General features: G+C 31.7%; 2 protein-coding genes across 2 annotated transcripts; one reads left to right on the top strand and one right to left on the bottom strand.

Annotated features, from left to right (window-relative positions):
- The first annotated feature begins 17987 nt into the window (after nt 1–17987).
- Nucleotides 17988–20548, top strand: LOC8279650 (octanoyltransferase LIP2p, chloroplastic). The gene is made up of 4 exons (XM_002529747.4): nt 17988–18418; nt 18501–18765; nt 18846–18996; nt 19840–20548. Exons 1-4 carry the CDS (start codon nt 18288–18290, stop codon nt 20202–20204), a joined length of 912 nt encoding a protein of 303 aa, XP_002529793.1. The 5' UTR covers nt 17988–18287; the 3' UTR covers nt 20205–20548.
- An 852-nt stretch (nt 20549–21400) lies between these two features.
- LOC8279649 (protein INAPERTURATE POLLEN1) lies at nt 21401–22675 on the bottom strand. The gene has a single exon (XM_002529746.4). It carries the CDS (start codon nt 22435–22437, stop codon nt 21613–21615), a length of 825 nt encoding a protein of 274 aa, XP_002529792.1. The 5' UTR covers nt 22438–22675; the 3' UTR covers nt 21401–21612.
- Nucleotides 22676–26618: the final 3943 nt, after the last annotated feature.

The raw sequence follows: 26618 nt of genomic DNA on the forward strand, positions 1-26618 counted from the left end.
TTTCAGAAATGTCCAATCTATGCAGAGACTCTTCTCTCTACTCTTTTAGGCAAGCTAGAAGAACAATCAACATTGTAGCACATTGCTCCATCCAAATTGTATTTGCAATCCCCCTCCAAAATTGAGGGAGCTGTTTATTTTTGTGATTTTTGTAACCGCCTCATTTCTAATCAATGAAATTCTAGGTTTCTTTTATCAAAAGCAAAAATACTGAGTTGAATACTAATAATTTAAGGTAGATTTTACCTAGACTTGATGTGTACACCACAAATAATAAAAAAGTAACATATATACATGAGTGTTTTACACTTTAGTATTAGATAATTGACACATAATTCATTATTTAAAGCCAATGAATATGTGTCAATTATCTATCGGTTTGGTGTATAAGTGGTAACATATATTAAGCTTTGACAATAATTTTTCATAATTTAAACACTAAAATAGTAAAATAAATTTTTTATCTAGTCTTGGTGCATGTCTCCATCTATACACTAAACCGATAATAATTGATATACATTCATTAGTTTAAAATGATAAAATATGTGTCAATCATCCAATATCAAAATGTTTTTACGTGTCACTCTTTTATTAGTTGCTATGTATATATAAGGTTTAGATAAGAATTTTTTAATAATAAAAATTAAAAAATAAGAAATTAACTTGTACTTTTTTTGTAATTTTTAACCCTCTTTTATCTGTTTAAACTTTCTTACATCTTAGTTTAACTTTTTTAGCTTATGCGCTAGCATCACCCCCATCTGGAGCATTAAATCTTTCGAAATATTTATTGATAAAATAAATTTTTAGATAAATTCAGAATATTATAAAACTAATTACATAATAACAAATGGTATTATCTTAATTATTATATATGTATTGATTAGTTTTTAATTATAAATAGTTAATGTTAATAAATAAATAAGTTAATATAAATATAATACTTAATCGATAAATGTTACATGTCATATAATTATATATATTTATAGATGATGTGGTAAGCTGAATTCAACTGAGATTTTTATCATGTGATTCCATCCAAAGGAGAAATTTCGATCCTCCTTTATTTATACCAAACGAAGAAAATAATTTTTTTTTCTATTATCCCACTTTTCCTGCTAATCAAACATACCATGAGAGATAGTTTGCACCCTATCATGAATCGCAATGGGACCGGTCAGGGGCGGGTTTGGCCTCCTTTGTTTCTGACCCGTCAAGGATTGATATATATACGAAATTAAAAATTATTTTTAAAATTGAATCAAATCAAAAATTCGGATAATATTTATTGTATTTATTTTAGATATATTCATTTTGACTATATTTATTTAGAATTTTAGTTATTATTAAATATAATTAAAGAAATAAAGTTATATTTAAACAATATTTATATATTTTTTAAGATGTTATATTTATTTACTTATACTTTATAAATAAAAACATAATATATATATATATATATATATATATATATATATATATATATATATATATATATATATATATATATATATATATATATATATGTATAGTTTGAATATAGCGAATTACATGTGTACTCACAAGTACAAGCAAATTGCCATCTCCACTATTTATGCACGGATATTGTCACTATATCTTTCAGAAGAAAAAACATGAAACCCTTATGAAAACTGACCAATAATAATTCTACTCATACTTGTAAAACTATTGCCAGACATTGCTATAGTGATTAAACAATTTAACACATATAATAGCATGATTTAATATCAATTAAATAATATCTTTTTAATTTAAAAGTGTATGATAAAATAAAATAAAAAATTCTAATATATAATTAAAATGTTAATTTATTTTTATAAAATTATATATTACACACTTTAAATTAATTAAATTAATTTTAGACATTAAATTAAAAATAGTAGTAACTTTTTACTCAATCTAATAATAATAATAATAATAATAATAATAATAATAATAATAATCAAGGAAAAGAGATGGAAGTGAGCGAGCAAGTACAGTGAAGAGCCACCTCGGATACACGAGGTAAAAACTTGTCTCGAATGTAAAAGACAAGCAATCCGGGACCCATGAAATACTTTCAATTTAATCTGGTCCAATCATGACGGTTGACTAACAACTGGAGTTTTCCCAATTGGGCACTCTCGGACTTGGTGCATTACCTACCTGGGTTCCACTACTTGCACAGCTTACGATGAACTTGTCTGAAGGTGACGTGACACTGATGTAATAAGCAAACCCCAGGAGGACTGCCCAATTACTTGGACTTTTCTTCTGTTTCTTAAGGTTTCCATTTTACCTTGTACATGCTTAAAGAATGGGAAATATTTTAAAAAGAAAAAACAGAAAGGAAAGGGCTTTTGCTTTTAGTGAAAGGTCGTTCCTACAATTTGAAAACTTAATTTGATATTTATTTCAGTTTTTTTAATAACTTTTAGTTATTTCAGTTGGGTTCTGTTCTTGTGGTAAAATAATTAAAAAAGACAAATTGACTAAATAAAAATATAAATTTGTTTCTTGTTTCAGCTCAATTGTAGAACCAGATTCATTCATCAAATAGAATAAAAATTTCTAAAAACTAAAGCAAGTATCCTTTTATTATTTTTAGATTTCTAAATTTTAAAAAATACAAGAATTATTGAAGCTCAATATCAGTTTCATATATATATAAACCTTTTAACTAATATATATCATTTATTTACACTATTTATATTAAATAAAATATTATTTTATTAATTATTTATCTTATATATAACTTAAAATAAATTTTAATATAATTATTTTATATGAAATAAGTATTTTATTTTTTATTTATTTTATAATCAAATATATTTAAAGAACTAAAATATAACTTCATTGAGTTAATTATAAAGTCTTTTTATGCTAAATTAAATTAATGATCAGTGAATATTTAATTCTAACACTAAAATAATAATTCATTAGAAATTTGAGCATCGCGTCAAAATATTTTTGGCCTAATATTTTGCTATTTCAATTCCATTTTTTCTTTTATGAGATTTGAAACAGGTGGCGCTAGATATTTGAGGATCCTTCTTTTTATGCTCTTGTTTTAAAATTTTATTATTTATTTTAATGGTTTTCTTCTGAAAATAATTTCAATATTTTTATACAGTAGAATCTTCTCAATGTCTATCTTAAAGAGCAAGTCTAAGTTTGAGAAGAATTCAAGACACCTTCTGATTTTCTGGAAGCGTACTTCTCTTTATTACATTTTATTCTACTTTAATATTTACATAAACTAATTGTCTATTTATGAATCGCATAACTATTATTATTAATTTAATTATAAAATTAAATTTATCAAATATAATTTAATTAAATTTTTAAGTTTAATATTAATTTATAATATGTTAATAAATAATAGCAATCTAATTATTTTTTAATTTTTTAATTTTATAGTAATATAAAGATGTTTTAAAGATATTTATTTATTAATTTTAATATTATATAAATTAATATTATCAATATAATTGATATTATTATTTCTTAGAATTAAAAATTATTATATAATTAAAACTTAATTTATTAGTGAATATTAGAATTATTATCTAATTAAAAAATTATTAGTTAATATAATATTAAGTAAAATTAATATGTTGTTTTTTAGAATATCATTATATAATTAAAAACTAATCATTATCTAATTAGAAAATTAATTTATTATTTATATGTTATTTCTTAGGATTAGAATGAGTATTTAATTAGGAATGTAATTTATTAATCAATAAATTAATAAAAAATTATAAAATTACATATAAATTTAAATTTTATATATTAAAATTAAATACACATATTAAAATAATAATTATATATATTAAAAATTAAACACATATGTTAAAAACATTTTAAATTTTAAAAATTAATACATAAATTGTTAAAGAAAAAGGAATTTACACCCAAGTGGATAATTTATTTGATCAGAAATTATCACTAGTTCAATTATCTTAAGAATATTTTTAAGAGTTTAACTCTTAAAAATAATACTTCTAATATTATATAGAGAAAAATATAATCTCAATTTATTTAAAAAATAAATAAATTTAAAGTTTAGATGTTAACCTTAATTATATTCAACATTAACTACGCTCAGTTATTTAAAACATATAAAATAAAAGTAGTTTAATAATTTATGACTCCAGCAACAGGACAATTATGAAAACAAAAAACTGGGAAGGATGTGCACACGAAAACTCAAAACTCATCATTTTATGCTTAAATAAAGGGAAGGGAAAACCATTCCAACTACCACGATCTTTCGCCATTTTTTCAAATATATTCTCACCTTATAATTTTATCTTTTTGGTCCATCATCTTTGCGTTCTATATCAAATCTACCCAAGTTATTTCAGGCGTGTGCTTATGATGACATGACACGCATATGTGTTTTTTTATTGCCAACATACATCAATTTGTTCAAACGGAAAAAAAGGTGGTCAGATCATTTAGGACAATAATACGAAAGATTAGTAGGAATGCAACTTTGGTGATTCAAAATAGGCAGCATATTCTGCCAAAGCCTTTTCAAAAGTTTAAGAAGTTGCCATAATATTGCATGGTGCATATGTGTACTATAAACAACATTGAAGCATTTGTTTTTTTTATTTAGATTCATTAGATAGATATATATAATGCAAACAATATTGACTTGAATAATTTTTTTAGTATTTTTATTTGACATTAATATTATTTTTGTCTAAATTTATTTAATGTCATCATACGTACATGTCTGAAACAACTTGGATAGATTTGGTATAAAATACAAAGATGATAGACCAAAAAAATAAAATTATAAGGTAAGTATATATTTAAAAAAATGGTGAAAGATCATAGTAGTTGGGATGGTTCTTCCTTTTTTTTTTTTTTTTTCTTTTTTAAGCATAAAACAGTGAGTTTTGAGCTTCTTTAAATTATAAGCCACATAGTCAAATAAATAAATCAAGTGTGCATGTCATATGCCATGAGTGGCACACACCAAAATAATTGTGGGTAGATATGATACAATATGCAAAGATAATGAACTAAATTGATAAATTTTAAAGGTGATGATAGATTCGAAAAAATAATAAAAAAATCGAAATATCTGGAATCATTTTGTCTTAAAATTATAACTATATTACTTGTAATTGAAGAACCATATAACACTTACAATATACACAATGTTATTAAAAGAATTAACTAGTACAAAAAAAAAAGACTATTCTACATAAAGTAATCAAAAGAATAATTTTTTGATAAATAATAAAAAAAAGAGAAGAAAAATGACTAAAATATTAGAAAAGAACGAGCAGAAGACTAATGGCAAGGTAGAAGAAATTTCAGGCTTGCAATTAGAAGACAAAGAAAGTGGTTTAGTCTAATAAACTATAATTCACTAAATAATATGAGGTTTCATAGGGTAGACGGTGCTCAACAATATGGTAAACAAAGAATTTAAACTAAATTAAATTGAAATTTGCACATCTTTAACATCTAAATCAAAATCAATTCTATCCACGTCCATATATTATCTTTCGGTGCATGTAACAAATCTCCAAGTCTTTTCATGTTATTTTTTTACCTTTTAGCCATCATATCAAAGAGTTTATTTTATTCGGGTTTTATACCAAGAACACAATGCACCATTGCTTATTGCATAGATATCATCGAGGACACCGGACAACACGTCAGTCGTATGATTATTTTATGTCTTACCTCAAATAATTAATTGTTGTAATGAAACGTATTTAGATTTAACAATTAAATCCTAGAAACAATTTCCCTTAATTTGCTAGTAAGAAATTGTTATAAACGATAATGCTTTCCATTCCTGAATATTTTGACTAACTTTTGCAATCAAGCTAGAGAAACTTGCTTTTGGGATTGGGCTATTTGAGCGGGTGGATCCAAATAACAATCGTCAGTCATAATATGACTAACTCTTGAGTATACCAATAAGGTGCAATTGACATTGGAGTGGGTATTGGAACAAAAAAGATGGTTAACTCGGTTGGATTATTTTTCTGACCAATAGTAATAGCATATCTATGAAGGATATTCCGCAGTCATTGAATATCATAGATAATTGCATTAACAAAATATAGTGAATCATCAGCAAAAAGAAGGTATTTGTATATAGACTTTGTCTAGTTATGTGAATACTTTTGAGTGGCTTTAAGACCTAAGCCTGAAGACATAAATAAGCCAAGCCATAATTTGTTCCAGACTTCTTGGACTTTAGGTGATGCATCATTTTATAATTGATGAAAATATTTTTCAAAGTTGATATGCCTTTTGTGAAGCAACTTTGTAGAGGGGACTTATATCTTGAATCTTGAACCAAATTATAATATGGTCCGGCCAAGTACAATACATACATCACAACTCTGATTTCATTAAATCGATATTAAATGGTCATTAAACATGCATTGTCATTTAAATATTAAATCTCTATTATTGATTAATTTTATTTTATTAAAAAGATATTTATATTAAAATATAAATATTTATAGAATAGCTTTAGTTTAACATTTTTTTATTTACTATCGACATTAGACCTCCAAAATTTCATTTCTTACAATTAGGTCCCTTAACTTTTTTAATTACTTACAATTTCATCCTGAAAAATTTCCAATTAACCCATAAGCTTTTCTCTATCTTTTCAATTAAGCCCCTGACTTATTAATTTAGGCCAAATTAGAATTACTGAAAATACATAATTACATATATACCCCTGGCCGATATTATTTAATTACAAAAATACCAAACACACAAATTTTCATTAAAACCACATATTAATGAAATTATACCTTTAATCCTTATTCCAAAATAAATTTTCAATTTAGTCCTAACACACAATTAAATTAAATAACCAATTTGCTAAATATTCTCCAACTTAAAATTAAATACCACTAGCTAATCAAAATACCAATTTCCTCAAGAAATTTCTTTTATAAAAATATCCTTTACAAATTCTTCCATAATTCTCCAATATATAATTTTATTTATATATATATACATTTGGAGAAAATTTGGAATGACCAACAATATAATTTATTTCTCAAATAATTTATTTAATTAACTCCTTAAAAATCAAACTAATTGGGTATAAAAATAACTCTTTTATTTATCTAATATTAAATTTCAAAATTATGTTTAAATTATTTCAATTAAACCAAATCGAAATAAAGTTTAAAAATAATTTGAATAAAAACTAATTTATTAATAATTATTAATATTATATTATTAAATAAAAATTCCGGATATTACATATATAAAGTTATAACTACTAAATTGATAAGAACAAATTAATGAATATGTAGATCATAAATAATAAACATCCTTCAATAAACTAATGAGCAGTTAAAAATTGACGAAACACAAACTGAACATCATTACAATAAATAATAAACATTAAATTATGAATAATGAATATTGATGTCCATTATAAAAATATAAAACTTTTGGTTATAGGATTATCAATTACATATTGATGAGATTCTTAAATTTCAAATGTATTAATAATATAAGATTTTAGTATATAAAGGGTTCCTAAAAATTATATTATATTAATTTTAATAAATAATTTATTTTATCATTTACCGAAAGTATATCGGTTTTTAATTTCTCTTTAGGATGACTAATTAAAAAATAAAAAATATGTATAATTCTTAAGTTTTATTAACCTATAACATAAATAAATAAATATTACATTTAGAGATATAATTCTTTTTGACATATATTACTATATTTTGATACATTTTGCTTATTTTTAACACATAAAATTTAAATTTATAAGTAAAAAAAATTTAAGGACATTAAAAATATTTAATTTATTATGATTTATAAAATATATTTAATTTTATCTATAAACTCAATTTACTTTATTATTTACAACTATAATAATTAGCAATCGTACAATATATAGATAAAAAATTATTTTTTTATTAAATATATAATTTTAAATTATATAATATAGATTTTATAATTTATTTTATCATAATTTTAAATTTTTTAAAAAAACTAAAGATGCGGGACAATTTCTGCACGTATTTTCTATTTCCAAACTACAGTGCAAGGTGGATCAAAGTGCAGAACATAAATTACCTTTTGTATGGAACTAATCAGCTGGGCTAAGAAATATTGGAAAACACATACCAAAAATTTTGAGGTAATCTTATAATAAATTGTATATAAACTAATTGGTCGTTAGCGACTCACTGAGTAGAGATTCTTTGTCTTTGGACGAAGGAAAATCATAGTATGATTAAAGCTCCAAATGCATATTTCCTGACTAATAAGCTGCCAATGCTTTTGAAAGAATCGACTTGCGAAGGTATCCCAATTGGCGGCCTTATCCGGGTGAACAGAGAATACCACCTCCTGAATTTCTTCCGAGCTAACACTCTACACGAGAAGGTTATTGATTTCCTCATCTAATTTTTGGAAACGTAAAAGAATTGACTACTTCGAAGTTGGACGGATGTAAAAACCTAAATATACATTGAAAATAATCAAGAATCGAGGAAGTAATTTTATATTGATCCGAATGCCCATTTCCTTAATCATCTGTTAAACCCATAATTACGTCTTCACTGTTGGGAAGTCTTAGCATAAAAATATTATGTCTTTGTGAATCTTACAAAGGTACAAGCCTAGTGCTATTAGAAAGCAAGACTTTATTTCTTTTTTGTTAATTTTTTTTTTTCATATATCATATCAGATTTTTGTTAATGCATCAAACAGGAAGTCAATTTTCTCCTTTTCTTTTCTTTCCTAAAGAAAAGTATGATCATATAATGTAAGCCCTAGGTGACCTTTCAAAAGATTACCAACTTGAATACAAATTTGAGTACAAGGATAAGACACAGCTTGAAAGATAATTGACAGCTAGTTCCATGCTAGCTAGCTCTGCAAGTGACAAAATGTAGTCAATTATTTAATGAGGATCTTATTCTTGGCCATGTAGTAGTTATACTAGCTCATGTGACCAAAATATTAATGCATGCCTGCTATTTTTTCTTTAATTTCATAAGTGGATGAATGCGTCATTAAATATATAATAATAGATAGTTAATTTTTTATACTCGTCCTATAGGAAATAATTTACCTAACATAGAAATAAGGATTTCAACTTTCATGCATATTATTGGTTGAAGAGCATATTAAATTATAAACAATAATAATGATTTATTCTAAAATTATGTAAACTGATAAATGAGTAACCAACATTTATTAATATTAAGTAATATTGAGTCTGCTGTAATTATTCAATATTTTAAATGTAAAATCTTTAAATTACAGATCACTCATCTATTTCTTATATATTATATAGATATACTTGGAATAGATAAGTCTTACCATTTATATTGATTGAAAGACTTCTATAATTTCATGTAAGGATCTCGTGAAACATGCTCTTATGTTTGCTTTTTCAATTAGGATGGAGAAAGAAAAGAAAAAGATAGTTATACTAACTAATCAAGTTTAATATAGGAATTAGGTTTAACAGGGAGTTCAATTAATTAAAATATAACATGAGGAATCCATTAACTACCACATTTAGCAGCAGGATACTTAATTATCAAGTCAAAACAAACTATTGAATCTCTTAATTAATACTCATATGGGCAATCAGTCATACTAAGTAGGTTCGCGACAGAAAGTCCAAGTTCACTTCATTGTTACAGTGTATGAGATACGCGGACCTTCTTCACTACTTGTATTCTAATCATATTACATGTCACTATCCAACTAATTTTGTCTTACTACCAAAACTCGTCGGTCTCCTCACAATTGTATATAGTGTGAACAGTGGGGAAGTCTCAGATTTCGATCTCATCATCTATCAATATTTACCACTAGGTATTTAGCATAGTGGTGGATCTCTATTATAAAGATTTTAAGTTGGAATCTCTACTTCCTACTATTGTCCATGATAAAAGAATCTATCAATATTTGTATGAGGCCAACAATTCCTGAAGGATATAAAGAGATAGAGAGGACAGCTTCAGAACTTCCCTAGTGGCCGAAAAAGCAAATTGCAGCAGTATTAGTAAGTTCTGTGAGGATAACATAAAACCAATGCATGGTAAAGGTGGCCTGAGGACAAAGTAAATTAATGGATGATATAGTATATCAAGTTGGTCAAGTTGGTGTTCGTAATTTGCGGATATATTGATTGATATTAGTTTATTTCAAGGTAGTTACCAATTAACAGACGGAATTCGATGTTGTCGCTAAACTTTCCAAATTTCCGACAGATAATTACTAACAGAATTTGTGTAAAATAATTAACGGTCAATTACTGAGAGTGGCTTCGTGTTCGAAAATTTTGGCGATCACACGTTCTGTCATAAAATATGGCGCCAGACATTTAAGGTCATAATTTCTTCTCGAAACAAGGTTCATTGTCGTTGGAGGCTGAAAAGGCTTTGGAAGAAAAAGATACAAAGAGAAACTAGAGACATAATGTAGTTTTGGCCACGCTTGGATGTGGATAGTGGAGTTGCAGGAAGCAATGGTGAACTCAATTTTTGGTTCATGTGTGGCATGGACATTTTAAATGGACACTGCAGGTCAGTTGCATATTCTACTATAAAGATCCTCTTATCGCTGATGTCAACAGTTCATGTACGTCCATCATTTGCATTTTTCTGGTGTACAACTGTATGATATGTCTCGTGATTTAAATTTCTTGAAGGCTGTTAAATTTTAGCTTATTGCTGTAAGTGGAATGAATATGACGACGGTCCTTCAGTTCTGGGCCTTGCAAATACCAAATCCTGTTCTAAACCACATTCAGGGAAGATTTGTCTTGTATGTACTCTAGATGTTGATGCTGAAATCATAGTGGAAATAGCTGCTCTGATCTATTTCTGAAGCTTCATTTTCAGAAAAGCCAGAATCATAGGGAATGGGAATTTGGGTTTTGGATACTGGCAGTGTCACTGAACATGCCACTTTTTAGAATATTGCACTCCTGGATTGTTAGCATTTCTTCTGAAGTTAAGATTAATTTAACTGCTTTTCGTTTCTGAGGGGCCACAGATATGGATGCAGTGGAGCGGACTTTTTTCGGGTACCCACCGTAGATAGAGTCCTAATAGGATAAATTTGGATAACTGTAATAAAATCTAATTATAAATTTTAATATTTGTATTGAATTCGAATTTGACTTATTAAACATTCATTATCCGAATATAATTATATATTAGAATATTAGATATTATATCTAATCTTTATTTGATATTCCATAATATTATTTTAAATATGACCAATTTATGTTAAGTGTATTAATATATTGAACTTTAATTTTGAATTTAATTAGTTTAGAATTTTATAATTTAATTTAATTTATTATTACTAATTTATTTTAAAATTTAGTTATTATAAATAGATATTTATGTAATTGTTTGACTATTCATATAAATAGATATTTAATGCATAGAGGATCCGCCGCCCATTTAAATATTCATAAAACTTATTGTAAAAGTTATATATTAAACGTGTTTGGATAGTATTCAGATAACTCTATTCAAATTTGGGATACCTTTGAGTAATAAAAGTAATATTTAAGAAATTTGGAGAAATTTTTAAATAGTTTCAGTTTATCACGTTATCCGTAAACAAAACCAATTGCATAGTAATATATCATTATTTATTAGTTATTGCATTTGTATTGATTTGTTTTTAATCATAAAGATTAATGACAATAAATAAACCAACCAATATAATACATCGTTTAATAAATAATATCACATAAAATATTTAATTCAATTTGCTCACATATGACATGGTAGACCAGTCTATTTCAGAATTTTTTTTTATATAATTGAGTATATATATTTTAGTCAATTATGGATAACCTTAAATGGCGGATACCCACCCGCTGTCATTCTTAGCCACGAACTGTTGCCATCCGACATATGTATGCCTTGCCATCTGATTTTGAAATTGGCAAAATGGATTTATAAGTCTTTGTACTTTTCGGTTCTATTTTATTGAGTTATTTAATTTTTTTATTTAGTTTTATTTAATTTTTATATTTTTATATTTATTTTGATTGAGAAAGGAACCAACGGTCATTAATTAAAGTAAAAATAAAAATATAAGCACTCAATTGAATAAACAAAATTTTAAAAATATATATATATATATATATATAAACTATGAATAAAACTAAAAATAGAAGTGTAAAATTTAAATAAAATAAATTAAAATTTAAAAAACTCAGATAAAAAATAATAAAAAAATTCAAAAATTTAATAATAGATTTTGCCTTTGGAGTTCTGTCAATGTTATAAACTAGGAAAGATAGAAGTGGACCAAGTTAGCAGTGGGAAGTGTTGCTCTAGCAGTTGGTAAACATCCCAAACTTAATTATCCACAGGAAGTGTTTTAAGCTGAAGCTAGCAGTGGAAATTTTGCTCTAGCAGCTGTGCCTGTTTAACATCTAATATCATGTCAAACGTATATGCAACAGAAAAGTGTGAGATACATCTTCTTCCAGTTTACGGCCTCTCTTCTGGGGTTTTAAGTCATGGTTTTCTTTTTAGAGCAATGACAAAGTAGTATTTAAAATGCTATTTCTTTTGGTGCCGCATTTTTTCCCTTCCAATTACATAAAACAGTATAAAATTAAATTTACAATTGAAGCTCGCCATAGAAATCAATTTGTGTTCTCATTCTTAGAAAATCCAGAATCTTGTTAAGAAAAAAAGAAAAAAGCACATCATTTCTCCAAGAGACTAGCATCTCGGTTAACTTGGTGTTATGTGGAAAATATTTGTGTAAATAGAAAGACAGGTATCTCTTGTTAGTTGACTATTTCTTTATTTTCTGTTATGTGTCAGATTTCTATTATTATTGATGAGCTGTCTCTTAGAATTTAGGGATGGAATGACAGTATATATTCCCACCAGAATGATGTATTCTTCATGCTAATTACTATGAACATGAATGAGAAGCTTCTTTTCCCCCTTTTTCTTCTGAAATTCCTTTCTCCTTTCTTCTTATTTCTTGTATTCTTATTATACTGGTATCATATGATATTAGAGCAGTTCTGATCAAATAACCCACCATCAATTTTTTTTTCTTCTTATCACATCTGTAAACCTTGACAGCCATGGCTGTTTCAGATAACACTAGATCTCAAGAATTTAAGAAAATGGAAGAGTCTATTAAATCGATAGTCCGAGGAATGCTATCTGAGAACAACAAGGTTCTTTTGGACTCTGTAACAAAACAAGACCAGGCCATAACTGATCTTAGCAAGAAACATAATCAATCCATGACTCTGATGATGAATGAGATTCGAGCATTGACGAACTCAAGGCAGCCTAGTAACAATATTTTATCTCCATCTAATTCTAGTTATGGTTTTCCAAATCATGCTTCCACTGCTGACTATATGCAACAAGGCACTGGCAATACTAATTATCACTTAGCTTCCAGATTTACTAAGGTTGAATTTCCTCGGTTTGGTGGGGAAGATGTGGAAGGGTGGTTGTTTAAATATGATAGGTTTTTTCAGATTGATCAAACTCCAAGCAATTCACAAGTTAAGTTGGCTTTGATTCACTTAGAGGGACGAGCTTTGCAGTGGCATCAAACGTTCATTAAAAACAGAGGTGAGTTGGGAGAACCTCCTTGGAATGATTATGTTCGAGCAATCAAGTGTAGATTTAGGGTACGAACTTATAAGGACCCTATGGCTGATTTAAAAATGTTGGTTCAAATTGGGTCAGTATCAGATTACTTGGAAGAATTTGATGTGCTCTCTCACAAGGTTACATTAAGTGAAGAATATTCACTTAGCTGTTTTTTGAGTGGATTAAAGGAGGAGTTGAGAATCCTTATTCTAATGTTGAATCCCACCAGTGTACAACAAGCCTATCTCTAGCTCGGATGCAAGATTCATATTTATAGGCCACTAAATATACCAAAAGCCCCTTGACCAAACCATCAATCCTACCAACACCTAGACTACCTTTCCTTCCTCTCCAAATACTATTCCAAACACTAACCCACATACCTACAAATCAAACTAGAACTATCGAAAAAATACCAATGGATCTAAATACAATAACCTTAAACCCTTTAATCCAAGAACTAGAAGATTAACAGATGAGGAAATCAGTGAAAAAGAGCAAAAAATCTTTGTTTCTGGTGCGATGAGAAGTTGTTCCGGGGCACCAATGCAAAAGAAACAGTTGCATATGGTTATAGTGCAAGATTTTCCAAAAGAAGATGGTGAAACCACAGAGGAAATGTAGTAGGATACAGAGATAGCAGATCAATTTCCAACGATTTCATTACAGGCTATAGGTGGTATCTATCAAAAGCCATTTCAAACCATGAGAGTGAAGGGGACATGTAAAAAACAGCCAATTCATGTGCTAATTGACTCCGATAGTACCCACAATTTTTTAGATCTTGCTACTGCTAAAAAATTGGTTGTCAACTAAACCCCATTGAACTAGTGTATATTATAGTTGCTAATGGACAAGAGATGGTGTGTAACCAGGGTTGTGACCAGTTTGATTGGAAAATGCATGGTAATAATATTTTCTGCATCTTTTTTGGTGATGCCCCTTGGTGGCTGCGATATGGTCCTTGGAATTCATTGGCTCTCCTCCCTTGGTAACATTATGTTCAATTTCCATGAATTGATAATGGAGTTCAACCTGGAAGGGCAAACTCACAGGTTGTATGGAAATCAGGAGACCAAGGTTCAACAAGTTTCAGAAAAAATCATCAATAAGATGATAATGCACTCTGACCATACAACCCTATATGCTCTACGTGTTCACCAAATACCCAAGGCTGGTTGTGCAACTTCTCCTGCAAATACAACTAGTTCTCAGGCAGGGATCATCCAGCAAACACTTCTCAATTTGAAGGTAAACCATCCTCAAATTTCTTTATTACTTGAAAAGTATAATCATATATTTGAAGAGCCTAAGGGATTACCTCCTCATAGATCTCATGATCATAGAATCCCATTGGTTGAAGGGGCTAAACCAGTTAATGTTAGGCCTTATAGACACTCTTCTTTGCAAAAGGATGTTATTGAGAAAATGGTGAAGGAATTACTGGATAGTGGTGTGATTCAGCCTAGTATGAGTTCTTTCTCTTCTCTTATTGTCTTAGTTAAGAAAAAAGATAATACTTAGTAGATGTGCATTGATTATAGAGAGTTGAATAAAAATACCATCAAGGATTGATTTCCCATTCCTATAATTAAGGAGCTATTAGATAAGTTGCATGGGGCAATTATTTTTACTTAGATTGATCTTAGATCTGGTTAATTACCAAATCAGAATGCTTCCCTTAGATGTTCATAAAACAAGCTTTAGGACTCATGATGGCCATTATGAATTTCTTGTTATGCCTTTTGGCCTCACTAATGCACCATCCACCTTCCAAAGCCTTATGAATGACATATTCAGGCCTTATCTTAGAAAGTTTGTTTTAGTTTTCTTTGATGATATACTTATTTACAGTAGTAGCTTGGAGACACATTTGCAACATCTGAAATTGGTTTTTGATAAAATGGTGGAACATAAACTGGTTGCTAAACTTAGTAAATGTATGTTTGGGGGAGTTTCAGTGGAATATTTGGGACACTTTATCTCCGCTGCAGGGGTGGCAACTGACCCTAAAAAGATTGCTGTTGTACAATCTTGGCCTGTACCCTTCAACTTTAAAAAAATTGAGGGGGTTTCTTGGATTAGCTGGGTACTATAGAAGGTTCATACAAGGCTATGTAATTATTAGTAAACCCTTGACTGAATTACTAAAAAAAAGATGCCTTTTGTTGGAACTCCAATGCCCAAAAAGCTTTTGATAAATTGAAGGAAGCGTTAACCACAGCTCCGGTACTAGTTCTTCCATCTTTGGATAAGCTTTTAGTAGTAGAAACAGATGCTTGTGACACGGGCATAGGCGCCATCTTAATGCAAGACTCCCATCCTATTGCATTTATCAGTAAATCCTTGGCTTTCAAGCATTTGTCTCTATCTGTTTATGAGAAAGAACTCATCGCCGTTGTCTTTGCTGTAAAAAAATGGGATCATTACCTATGTAGTGGGCACTTTCTCATCAAGACCGACCAACACAGTTTAAAATTCTTATTGGAGCAACAAATAACAACTAGCAACCAACAGAAATACATGTAAGCTGTTCGGTTATGATTTTGAGATTACTTATAAGAAGGGAAAAGAAAATATTACAGCAGATGCTCTCTCTCGCATACACAGTCATGAATTATTAGTTCTAACTATATCCTCAACAGCCATTGAATTATTTCCAGAAATTGAAGCTAGCTGGTCCATGGATAATGATATACAAAATCTGGTTTCCAAGTTACAACAATAACAATTACTTGACAGCCCATACACTTGGATTTCTGGTATCTTGCGCAAAAAAGGGCAATTGGTGGTAGGCAATCATGCTCCGTTAAAGAACAAAATATTGCAACTGTTTCATAATTCTCCCATGGGGGGGGACACTCCGAAGTTCAGGCCACAGTTAAGAGGCTACAACTTTTATTCTATTGGAAAGGATTGGAGAAAGACGTCAGGAACCATATTCGAGCTTGTCCCACTTGTAAAGTTTGTAAACCTGAAAATGTTAACATTCCAGGCTTGCTACAGCCCCTGCCTATTCTAGAAGGAATTTGGACAGACCTCAGTATGGATTTCATTGAAGGGCTACCATTGTCCAAAGGGAAGGATGTTATTCTGGTTGTTGTTGACCGTTTGAGCAAATATGCACATTTTCTAGCTCTTAGTCATCCTTATACAACCACTATTGTAGCTCAATTGTTCTTTGATAATGTCTTTAAATCCATGGCATGCCAACGTCCATCGTGAGTGACAGGGACCCTGTATTCGTTAGCAATTTCTGGGATGAGTTGTTTAAGCTGCAAGGGGTTGAGCTGAAACCATCCACTGCTTATCATCCACAGACGGATGGCCAAACTGAGGTAGTCAACCGATGTTTAGAAACTTATTTGAGATGTATGGTGGGTAATACTCATCAATCTTGGCTCAAATGGTTGCCATTAGCGGAATGGTGGTACAACACGAACTATCACAGCTCTGTTCATGCAACCCCTCTCGAAATTGTTTATGGAATGCCACCTCCATTGCATATTTCCTATTTCCTTGGCGACTCCCCAATTGCAGCTGTTGATCAATTTCTACAAGATAGGGAGCTAGCCTTACAGGTGCTTCAGTTTTATTTTAAAAGGGCTCAACATCATATGAAACAAATGGCTGATAAACATAGATCCGAGAGGCAATTTGCTATTGGTGATTCGGTGTATCTCAAGTTGCAGTCCTACAAACAGCAAAGTGTAGCTAATCGAAGAGTTCATAAGCTCTCTCCCTTGTACTATGGTCCTTACACTATCGTAGACAAAGTTGGAGCGGTGGTTTATAAACTTCGATTACCTGCTGGTGCTTCTATTCATCCAGTGTTCCACGTTTCTCAACTGAAGAAATCGGTGTCATAGCATATCTCTGTTTCAGTTGACTTACCTGCTATCCAAGTGCAATCTCCAGTACCTATAGCCATTCTTGATAGGAAAATGGTCAAGAGAGGTAATCAAGCTGCAACCAAAGTCCTTGTTCAGTAGTCTGATATGTTGCTAGAAGACTCTACATGGGAGTTTTTGTTTGATCTAGAGAAGAGGTTTCTAAAACTTAACCTTATGGACAAGGCGTTTTAAAGGAGGCGCGAGTGTTACGTGGGAAATATTTGTGTAAATAGAAAGACAAGTGTCTCTTGTTAGTTTGCTATTTCTTTGTTTTCTGGTATGTGTCAGATTTCTGTTATTGTTGATGAGCAGTCTCTTAGAATTCAGAGATGAAATGACAATATATATTTCCACTTGAATGATGTATTCCTCGTGCTAATTACTATGAACATAAATGAGAAACTTCATATCCCCCTTTTCTTCTGAAATTCCTTTCTACTTTCTTCTTATTTCTCTTATTCTTATTGTACTAGCATCACTCGGGGGGTTGCCGTTCATCACGTACAAAATTATTAGCCTTTATTCTTTTCAGAATGTCACTTCTATCCTGAACTTGCATCTGGAGCGTCCATTTCAGTCCAGTGGTGGGTCCTACCTACCTTCAACGGTCTGGATCAACTGGGACTAGATGCTCGTTTTCGCTCTTGATTTCTCCGCTGGCACCGAATACTTCCCCAAATCATATGTAATGGTTAATGAGCGATGCTACTTCTCTCTTTCTTGTCCTAAATTATAGAGAAAAGTTATGATCGTCGTATCAGCAAGTCCGAGTTTTGGCTTAATCCCCACGCGGCCAGCAAACAGGCACTCTCCTTTTTGGCGTAAAGTGGTCTCGTTGAACCGAGTTTCGAATCAGAGGGCGTCTGATTGGAGAGCGTAAGTTTGGTCTCTGTGTCTCTTGCGCATTTTCACGAACACTTATCTTGCAATTTTGAAAGTACAAACTTGGACTATGCAGGTGTGAGCTTTTTGATTTGTGTAAAGAAGTAGTGCCATACGGGAACGCGTGGGATTGGCAAAAAGAGATTGTTAGAGAGAAAAAGGCCTTAATTGAAAGGAATGAAGAGTGTCCAGATACACTGATTGTTTTACAGCATCGTCCTGTATATACATTAGGTGCAGGCAGTTCTGTTGGGTTCTTGAATTTTGATGTAAACGATGCTCCTTTCGAGGTTTATCGAATTGAACGAGGAGGAGAAGTCACATATCATGGGCCTGGTCAGGTAATTCTCTACTTATGCAGAAAATTGTAATCTTTCTGAATTTTGGGGCCAACTAGTTATGGATGTTTGTCACAATGTAGGTAGTTATGTACCCAATTATCAATCTCCGAAATCATAAGATGGATCTCCATTGGTACCTCAGGACACTTGAGGAAGTGGTCATTCGTGTTCTTTCATCAACATTTTCTATCCAGGCTTCTCGCATTGAAGGTTTAACTGGAGTTTGGGCTGGTATGTTCTCTGTCCTTAATTTATGCAACTTAATTTGCGTGAACTTTAAAAAGAATTAAAAAGAAAAAAAGTATTATGTGATATAACATAGTTTATTACTGTAAAGAAAATGCTTATCCGTTATTTAATGGCTGCTTACTGAAACCAATTCAATAAATCCTATCTTAATAACTTTAGTATCAGCAATACTCTAGTCTCTCTGGAAACTGGGAATCAGTTCTTGTATGTTCTCTTGTACTGTAAGCTGCCATAGAGAAATTGCAGGTTTAAGATTGCGGCAATGGGTTCAAGCCTCAGGTGATCTTATTGAGTATTTAATTGTTACTTAGCTATTACTGCTACCACTTCAGAACCACCACCACCACCTGGGGGGTTGGTGGCGGCAATGGCTGCCAGATGATGGTGGTATAAAAATGGATGAGGGGATGTAATGGCTTTAGATGGATTTGGTGAAATGACACCAATTTAGTAGTCATTTAAATTCATTCAATTTGCTCTTCAAATCCACCAATGAATTTGAGCTCAAATCTAACTTTACTTGCTTTGCTCCATCCAAAGTTTGGACTCCAAACAATAGATTTGTAGTTTCAGATCCCAATTCCAAATTTTAGGTACGAATCCACTTATTCAACACACCCTGACATTACTGGACGAGAGGAAAAGAGATGCGAATGGAATAAGTTGATGATACGAATCCACTTAATCCACTTATTCATGGCATTGTTTACCTGCAGAGTTTCACAGCTCATTGTTCCTCATGAATATAAGTGCAGAGTGTATCACAAGAATAGTCTAGATGTTTAGCATTCTCCTGATTGTTTTATTTTTAAATTCCTGCTTCAGGAGATCAGAAATTGGCTGCAATTGGGGTAAAAGTATCCCGCTGGATAACATATCACGGTTTGGCGCTAAACGTCACCACAGATTTGGAACCTTTCAACTGGATAGTCCCTTGTGGGATCAGGAACCGAAAAGTTGGAAGCATCAAGGGATTGCTACAAAAAGTTCAGTCTTGTAATGGACGTCATACTATAGATATGCCTCAACTTGATGATCTCAAGCTCATTGATATTACTTGCAAGTCTCTGATTAGAGAGTTTTCTGAAGTCTTTCAGCTTAAAATCTGTCATAAAACCACGTCTGATGTGGAGTTTATGGAGAAGAAACCAGAAAAAGCTTATTTGGTGGAAAATAATTTTTTGAAATAAGGAGTGAACAAACCAAGGATATATCCAAACAATTTTTTTTTGAAGTCCAAAGCAATCGTTTCATGGGCGTATTTCTTGAGGGAATCGAGTTGATTATAGAAACATGGAGTTCAACTACTAGAAAACTTATCAGTGATTAAAGAAAGATACTTATCTAATTTATTAATGAATATTACTCTAATTTTTTTGTTTTATTTATTATTTAATCTTGTATTCTCACCCTGTATAGTTCAAGAATGGCATAGCTTCATTGAATGTACAAAAAGGCATTCCCTACGTATGCCAGGAGTCCAGTCCGAAATAAGAGCAATAAAATTAGCATCTGATTTTTTTTGTTTTCTAAAGAAGGTTTTTTTTTTTTTGGTTCTATAATTCGTTCAAGAAAACAGATCAGGCAGGCTCTTGCATTCTGAAATTTGGCTCAACAATTCAATGTGCAGACATTTCCTAGCTTGGTAGGCCTTAATACTGAAGATTATGTAGAACTGTTAGCAACAACTATGTTAATCATTAAAATTGTGATCACCACTGTTTTTTGGTCAACTTGTGCTGTGCAGATAGTGAATCAGCATGAAAACCATGGAATAGAACATAACAGTAAAATTAACCCTTTACAAACATCAATCCTTGTCAGCTACAGGTCTAGAAGGAAAGAGCCTTAAGAGAAAGGTCTTCAGAGGCAAACCACACTAGTGAGAAATTGGAGGGTAACTATCATAACAATCGAGCAAGGCATTGTTTCTTTCCAACAACATGCAGATTCAGGAAGCTTCCCATGCGGCTTTGGTTAATTTATATATTCTGTAGACCTGCCAAATCAATTCAGATCATCAAACAATGGAAATTAGGCCTCTTTTTCAGACTATTTTTCTGCCTACGGCTCAATTCCTCGCTGGGCCTGCCCTACTCGACCATAAGAGATTTTATTTAACATTCAGCAGATTTTGTTTTTAGATTCAAGTGCAACGCAACTAGTAGTGTGACAATCTATGTAGCTTGCTTGGGGAAGGCAATCAAGAAGAAGGGGCTCCGCAGAGTTTGATGATCTAGGAATCAGAAGATTTCAAGTTAGTTAATTTTGCTGTTAATGCAAAATTTATATCAATTGGAGCAGACATGATGTGTATGCACTCTAGCTAGAAAATGCTACAAGAATTTAGGTGTGTAGATTTTAATGCATAATCCAGGCCTAAATCACAAGTAGAGATTATAATAAATGACAATTAATTCCATGGCATTGTTGTCCATTATAAACTACGGTTACAAATTCAAGCCACTGAATGTTTGCAAATTCAAGTATCACTTCCTACATTACAGTGACTACATTGGTAAATTCTCCTGCAGACAAGAAACCAAATACAAAGCTAAGATGGTAGCAGAATCCAGAATTAACAAAAGATAATTAGAATCAAAACCCATTTCTTCGAACTCGATCACTAATAGGAATCTTGCACTTCTCAAATTCACGAAGCAAATCAGGTTCTTTAAACCCAACAAGAAATTGGGCTAAACCTTCAACAAACACAGCCCCTTGATACAAATTTAATGCACCAACAATGTCAGATATTACACTTCTCCTTAACCTATTAGCATCGATGAAGACACTCACTAATTCCTCCATTTCCACCTTCATTGCCTCCCTAATCTCAACTTTCTCCTTCTTTCCATCAAAAGCAACCCAATCCTCTGCAAGTCTACCCACAAAACCAGCTTGTGCCCTTTTATACCTATCCATAAGAGCAGGCACAATTAACCTCAACCCACATTCAATTTGTTCAATCTTATTTATCAAATTCCTTGAAGGGTCTTTCCAGGCCATTATGACTGGCCAAGGACGATCAAAAACCACATCCCTGATATTTTCATCATCAGAATTGTTTTCTTGATCAAGAAAAGACCGAATGAGGTTAGTGAAGGTATAAGGGTGAAGATCACCAAGAAAAAGAAAGGGTTTCTCAAGGGAGTTTTTCCAAGAAGGGAAAAGAAGGTAGGGCAGATTGTTCGGGTCAGTGGTTACAGCAAGATCAAGAGAGTCATAGTAAGAGAGTAAGTGGTGGAGAAGGAGGTTAAAATGGGAAGAGAGAAGTGCTGGAGAGGAAGGAGAACATAGGGTTTGATGCAGCAGTGGAAGGAGTGGGTTCTTGAGAGTGTTGAACCAGTCTGTGTAGTATTCTTTAAATGGAATTGTTGATGGCCTCTTGCTGATAGAGAAGATGGAGAAAGGGTTTGGCATCTCGATGGATGATTCTTGAAGAACAAGAAGATGGTAGTGGTGGTGTTAATTAGTGAGAGGAATCTTTATTCTTGATGGGTTTGAAGAGAGATATGAGATACGGGAATGGATTTTGGAGGGAAAATGGATGGTTCGGATATTTTAATACAAGGATCTAGGTTGGATACAAGGATTTGCGGAAAATGTTCCAAGGGTTTCTCTTTTTTTTTTCTCAATTGAATAAACCATGCCAGATGCATCACATTGAGTCTTGAATTGCAAAACCAGAATTGGGCCCTTTTAACTTGTATGTTTTTTTGGATTTAGGCCCCTCTTGTGTATATTGGTGTAATTGGCCCTCCAACTATTATCATTGGTGTCATAGGCACCCTGAATATTTTGCCTTGACGTTGTTAAGGTATAAATCAGAAATTTTGGATTTAGAATTAGAATTATTTTATTTCTATTCATTTTGGAAAGAAAGGGATTCTCATTGAAATTGAAAATCTTACATAAATAAAAAGAAAAAATTACTTAATAATGTCTCAACCAGAAAAGTTATTGCTATTTCAAAGCCAAACTCACATCACATATCTAGCAGAAGATAATGTAGTTTCCTTGCATAACCCATCTCTCCTATTTTAACATAAGTTGTATCATCACATCTCAAGTAACTAAACTTTTCACTGGCATTTCATTAAACAACCATCTCATTACGCATAAGTTTCCTCTCTTTGCATACCCAACAATTAAAGCAAACCAAGCAATAACATCTTTTTTCGTCAAATCATCAAAAGGCACTCTAACTATCGTTAAATCTTCACATTTAGCATGATGCTAAGCAAAGGTATGTTTCCTATATATATTTTCTTGAAACCCATTAATTAGAACCTTCCTATGAATACAAAATCTTATGTCCCTTCATTGAAGCCTAGTGTTAGACCCCTAAAAATGAGGGCCTCGCTAGACGCAAGGATTTGGCGCTACTCCTGCGAGCCAGCCTGGTGAGGTGTGCAAGCCGGGCATGCCAAGTAGCGGTGAAAATTCTTGGCAGCGGGGGAAGCTGACGGGCCAAGTCTCGGTGGAAGGCAGGGCCTGGGCGGGCGCGAAAGATGCGTGGGATTGGCACGCGGGTTCCTAGCATCGGGCCCGAAGAGACTTGCGAGGCAGGCAGGTCAGGCATGCGAAGCAAGTATGCAATGCAGCGTGAAAGATAGAGGTGACGGCTGGGCTGTTCCTCGCCTAGGCATTGAGCGAGCGGCTTGGGCACAACACTACGCGTGCTGGCTGGCATTGGCAAGGGGCCAAGCAGCAACCAGGTGTGGGCATCCGAAATTGGCAAGTGGGGAAGGCTGGCTATGCGGCAAGCAGGCTGCATGGCTAGGTAGTTACCAGGCAGTTATTTGGGTAGGCTGATGTGTAGGCATTCAGACATGACTTGGGGCAGATTGCTAGTATGGCATGAAGCAGTTTTACTTGAGGAGATGCAAGACACCAGATCAGGCCCTAGGCAGTTGGGGGTGTCAACTCACATGTGATATATATATATATGTATGAAAATTGTCGTGTAACCACCAAGGGAAGAGAGGAGGAGAAGCCCCATCTTATGTGTATTTTTTCAGTATTTTGAATATGACTAAAGTGTGTTTATTCTTTCCTCTGGTTGCCTCAATTATACTTTAATTATTTCTGTTTTTGGCCTAACTATTGTGGGTGTGAACCTTTATGGGTTATTATGGAATTTTCGTTGGTAAGGCTGAACCAAGTGAGGGACTTGGCTGCTGCACAAGGCAAGTTTCAGGCAATGAAAATTAGCCCTGTGACACCTAGTACAAGCTTTAAGCAAGAACGGAAAGTGAACTTATCAGCTTTAATATCACAATTTTCATCTAGACATAGAGTGAAATTACTTTTATAGGAATTCCGCTTTGAGATGAGCCTCTCACTAATGGTACTCCACATAAAGATGACTTGTTCAACAATTTGATCAAACAGCTGGTGGGCATTAATCCATAGTGCCAGAAATTACAATGGCAATTGCGAATATGAGCTCTCTTTTAAGGCATATGAGCTTGAATTAAAGCCTTTGAGAAGGGAAGCGTGCATTTGCTTTAAAAAATAAAGATTGGTGCAAAATTGTATTTTTAACAAATTTAACTTAAAAGAATTATTTTATTCACTTGATGTCATATAGTAAGTATACTGCACTTGCTAATGATTGTTGCATTCGGGGGTTTCATGACTTCAAATGGAAATAGTACGAAGAGGAGTAATTGCACCGATTTGAATATAAAGGCCTAAATCCAGAAATCATACAAGTTCAGGCCCAATTATAGTTTTTTCTTATTGAATTTCAAAATTGGATTGTTTAGTATTCTTCTATTTTACACCGAAATGTTTTCATTTTTACTGAGTTGGAATTTGCAGAGCCACATTAGATATTAGATGTCACCTCATAGTTTATATTACGTAAATTTTTTCATAGGAAATTTTTCTTTTATGAACATGAAATCTTCATTAATTAAAAGATGGTGTACGCAATAAAGCAATTAAAGAAAAAGATATTCACTATAATAACTAGTAAATATACTAAATAGTTTAACAATACAGTTTAAAGTACTAGCTTTGAGTCTAAACTACAAATTCCAGAGTAAAAGTAAACATCAAAGGAACTACCAACAACAACTATCCGACACAAAAATGAAAGAAAAAGACATAAAGTAAACATCAAATGTTTAAATCTTGCTTAGTGATGTATCTAAATTAGTACTCACAAGTGTACGAACCGAATGATAGTTTGGATAAGCTCACCACGAAGTCGATCTCACAAGGAATTGTAGAGCATATATTATAAAGACCAACTATCATACAAATTACTGAAAATAAATATAAACACTCTAAGCCGATGTTTTGATAATGATTTTAGTTTAATAAAATAAATTAAATAACCAGAAAGTAAATATGCAACTAGAATGATTAATATAAACTATATGATAAAATAGCAGTTAGTCTAGCTTTTACTTAATAATTTCCTCAATTCACTTAACCCTAATTTAACAAATGAGATGGTGATGTGCCTTTTCCCTAAGTCACTCAAGCTAATGATGCAACTTAAATTTTTTATACCAACATAGATTAAAGTAAAGAAGATGTCTCTAATACTTTTAACCTAAAGATTTTCATAACATATATTACTACTAAATTGATATGATGGTCAATCAATAATAATAGATGAAACTAATGAACATATAAAAGAAAAGAAATCATTCATTAAACTCAAAATATATAAGGTTCATATATAAGTAAAAAGCCAAACTAAACACTTATGGGATTTAACCTAACATACTTAATCCAATGATCATTGTAATTAAATAGAAAGATTTAAGATTAATAAAACAGAAAACTAAAACTCCCTCAAAGTTCAAAGGCTCTTCAAGGAATGAAGAAGACTGGTCTTCTTTCTCTACGTCTTCGAAAAGCTTATATAATTCTTCAAAGAATGATGCAACACAAGCTAGTAAGATGTCAAAGATGATGAACTCCAGAATTTTCTGCAGAGAATAATAGAAGCCTTCTTCAGAGAGATCCAGCAGCCAAAGAACTCCTTATTCTAATTCATCTTGTCACGACCCGATCTGTGGGCCCGTGACTGGCACTAGGGAATGGGTAGGCGTAAGGCCACCGAATCCCGTAGTAAGCCTGACACTCACTGACTCAAACAAATCTCATCTCAAACTTTACTATTAATAATGCCACAATTTACAGTAACATTAAATTTTACATAACTAATTCGGTCTGCCAGAAGAATTTGACGAGACTCAAAACTCATAAAATTTACAACTGATACATCTACTATTACTACTGCGGAGAATCTAAGATTTTACATATTAACATACCAAATCGAATACATTACCCGATGATGAAGGAGTCGGGTTACTGATTAAAAGTCGCGGGAAGACTAACAATCACGAATCTGAAAAAAATAAAATAAATTGAGACTGTCAGTCTTGAGAATGAGTTAAAATCAATAATCTTGTAACTATTGCAGTCTTCACAAAGAAATAATAATTATTACAATCAGTGTAACAAACCATGTACATCAAATGCGAATCATATTATAATCATTACCATAATTTTAAAAATAAAATAGATTTTTATATTTGTAGGACGAGTGGCTCAGTAGAACCCTAACCCCAATTACT

The sequence above is a fragment of the Ricinus communis genome, chromosome 5 (genome assembly GCF_019578655.1).
Source record: "Ricinus communis isolate WT05 ecotype wild-type chromosome 5, ASM1957865v1, whole genome shotgun sequence".
Taxonomy (NCBI): domain Eukaryota; kingdom Viridiplantae; phylum Streptophyta; class Magnoliopsida; order Malpighiales; family Euphorbiaceae; genus Ricinus; species Ricinus communis.

Coding starts and splice junctions, on each gene's coding strand:
- LOC8279650 (XM_002529747.4), top strand. CDS start 18,288: ATGATCGTCGTATCAGCAAGTCCGAGTTTTGGCTTAATCCCCACGCGG. Junction 18,419..18,500: donor AGGGCGTCTGATTGGAGAGC/GTAAGTTTGGTC, acceptor TGGACTATGCAG/GTGTGAGCTTTTTGATTTGT. Junction 18,766..18,845: donor CATATCATGGGCCTGGTCAG/GTAATTCTCTAC, acceptor GTCACAATGTAG/GTAGTTATGTACCCAATTAT.
- LOC8279649 (XM_002529746.4), bottom strand. CDS start 22,437: ATGCCAAACCCTTTCTCCATCTTCTCTATCAGCAAGAGGCCATCAACA.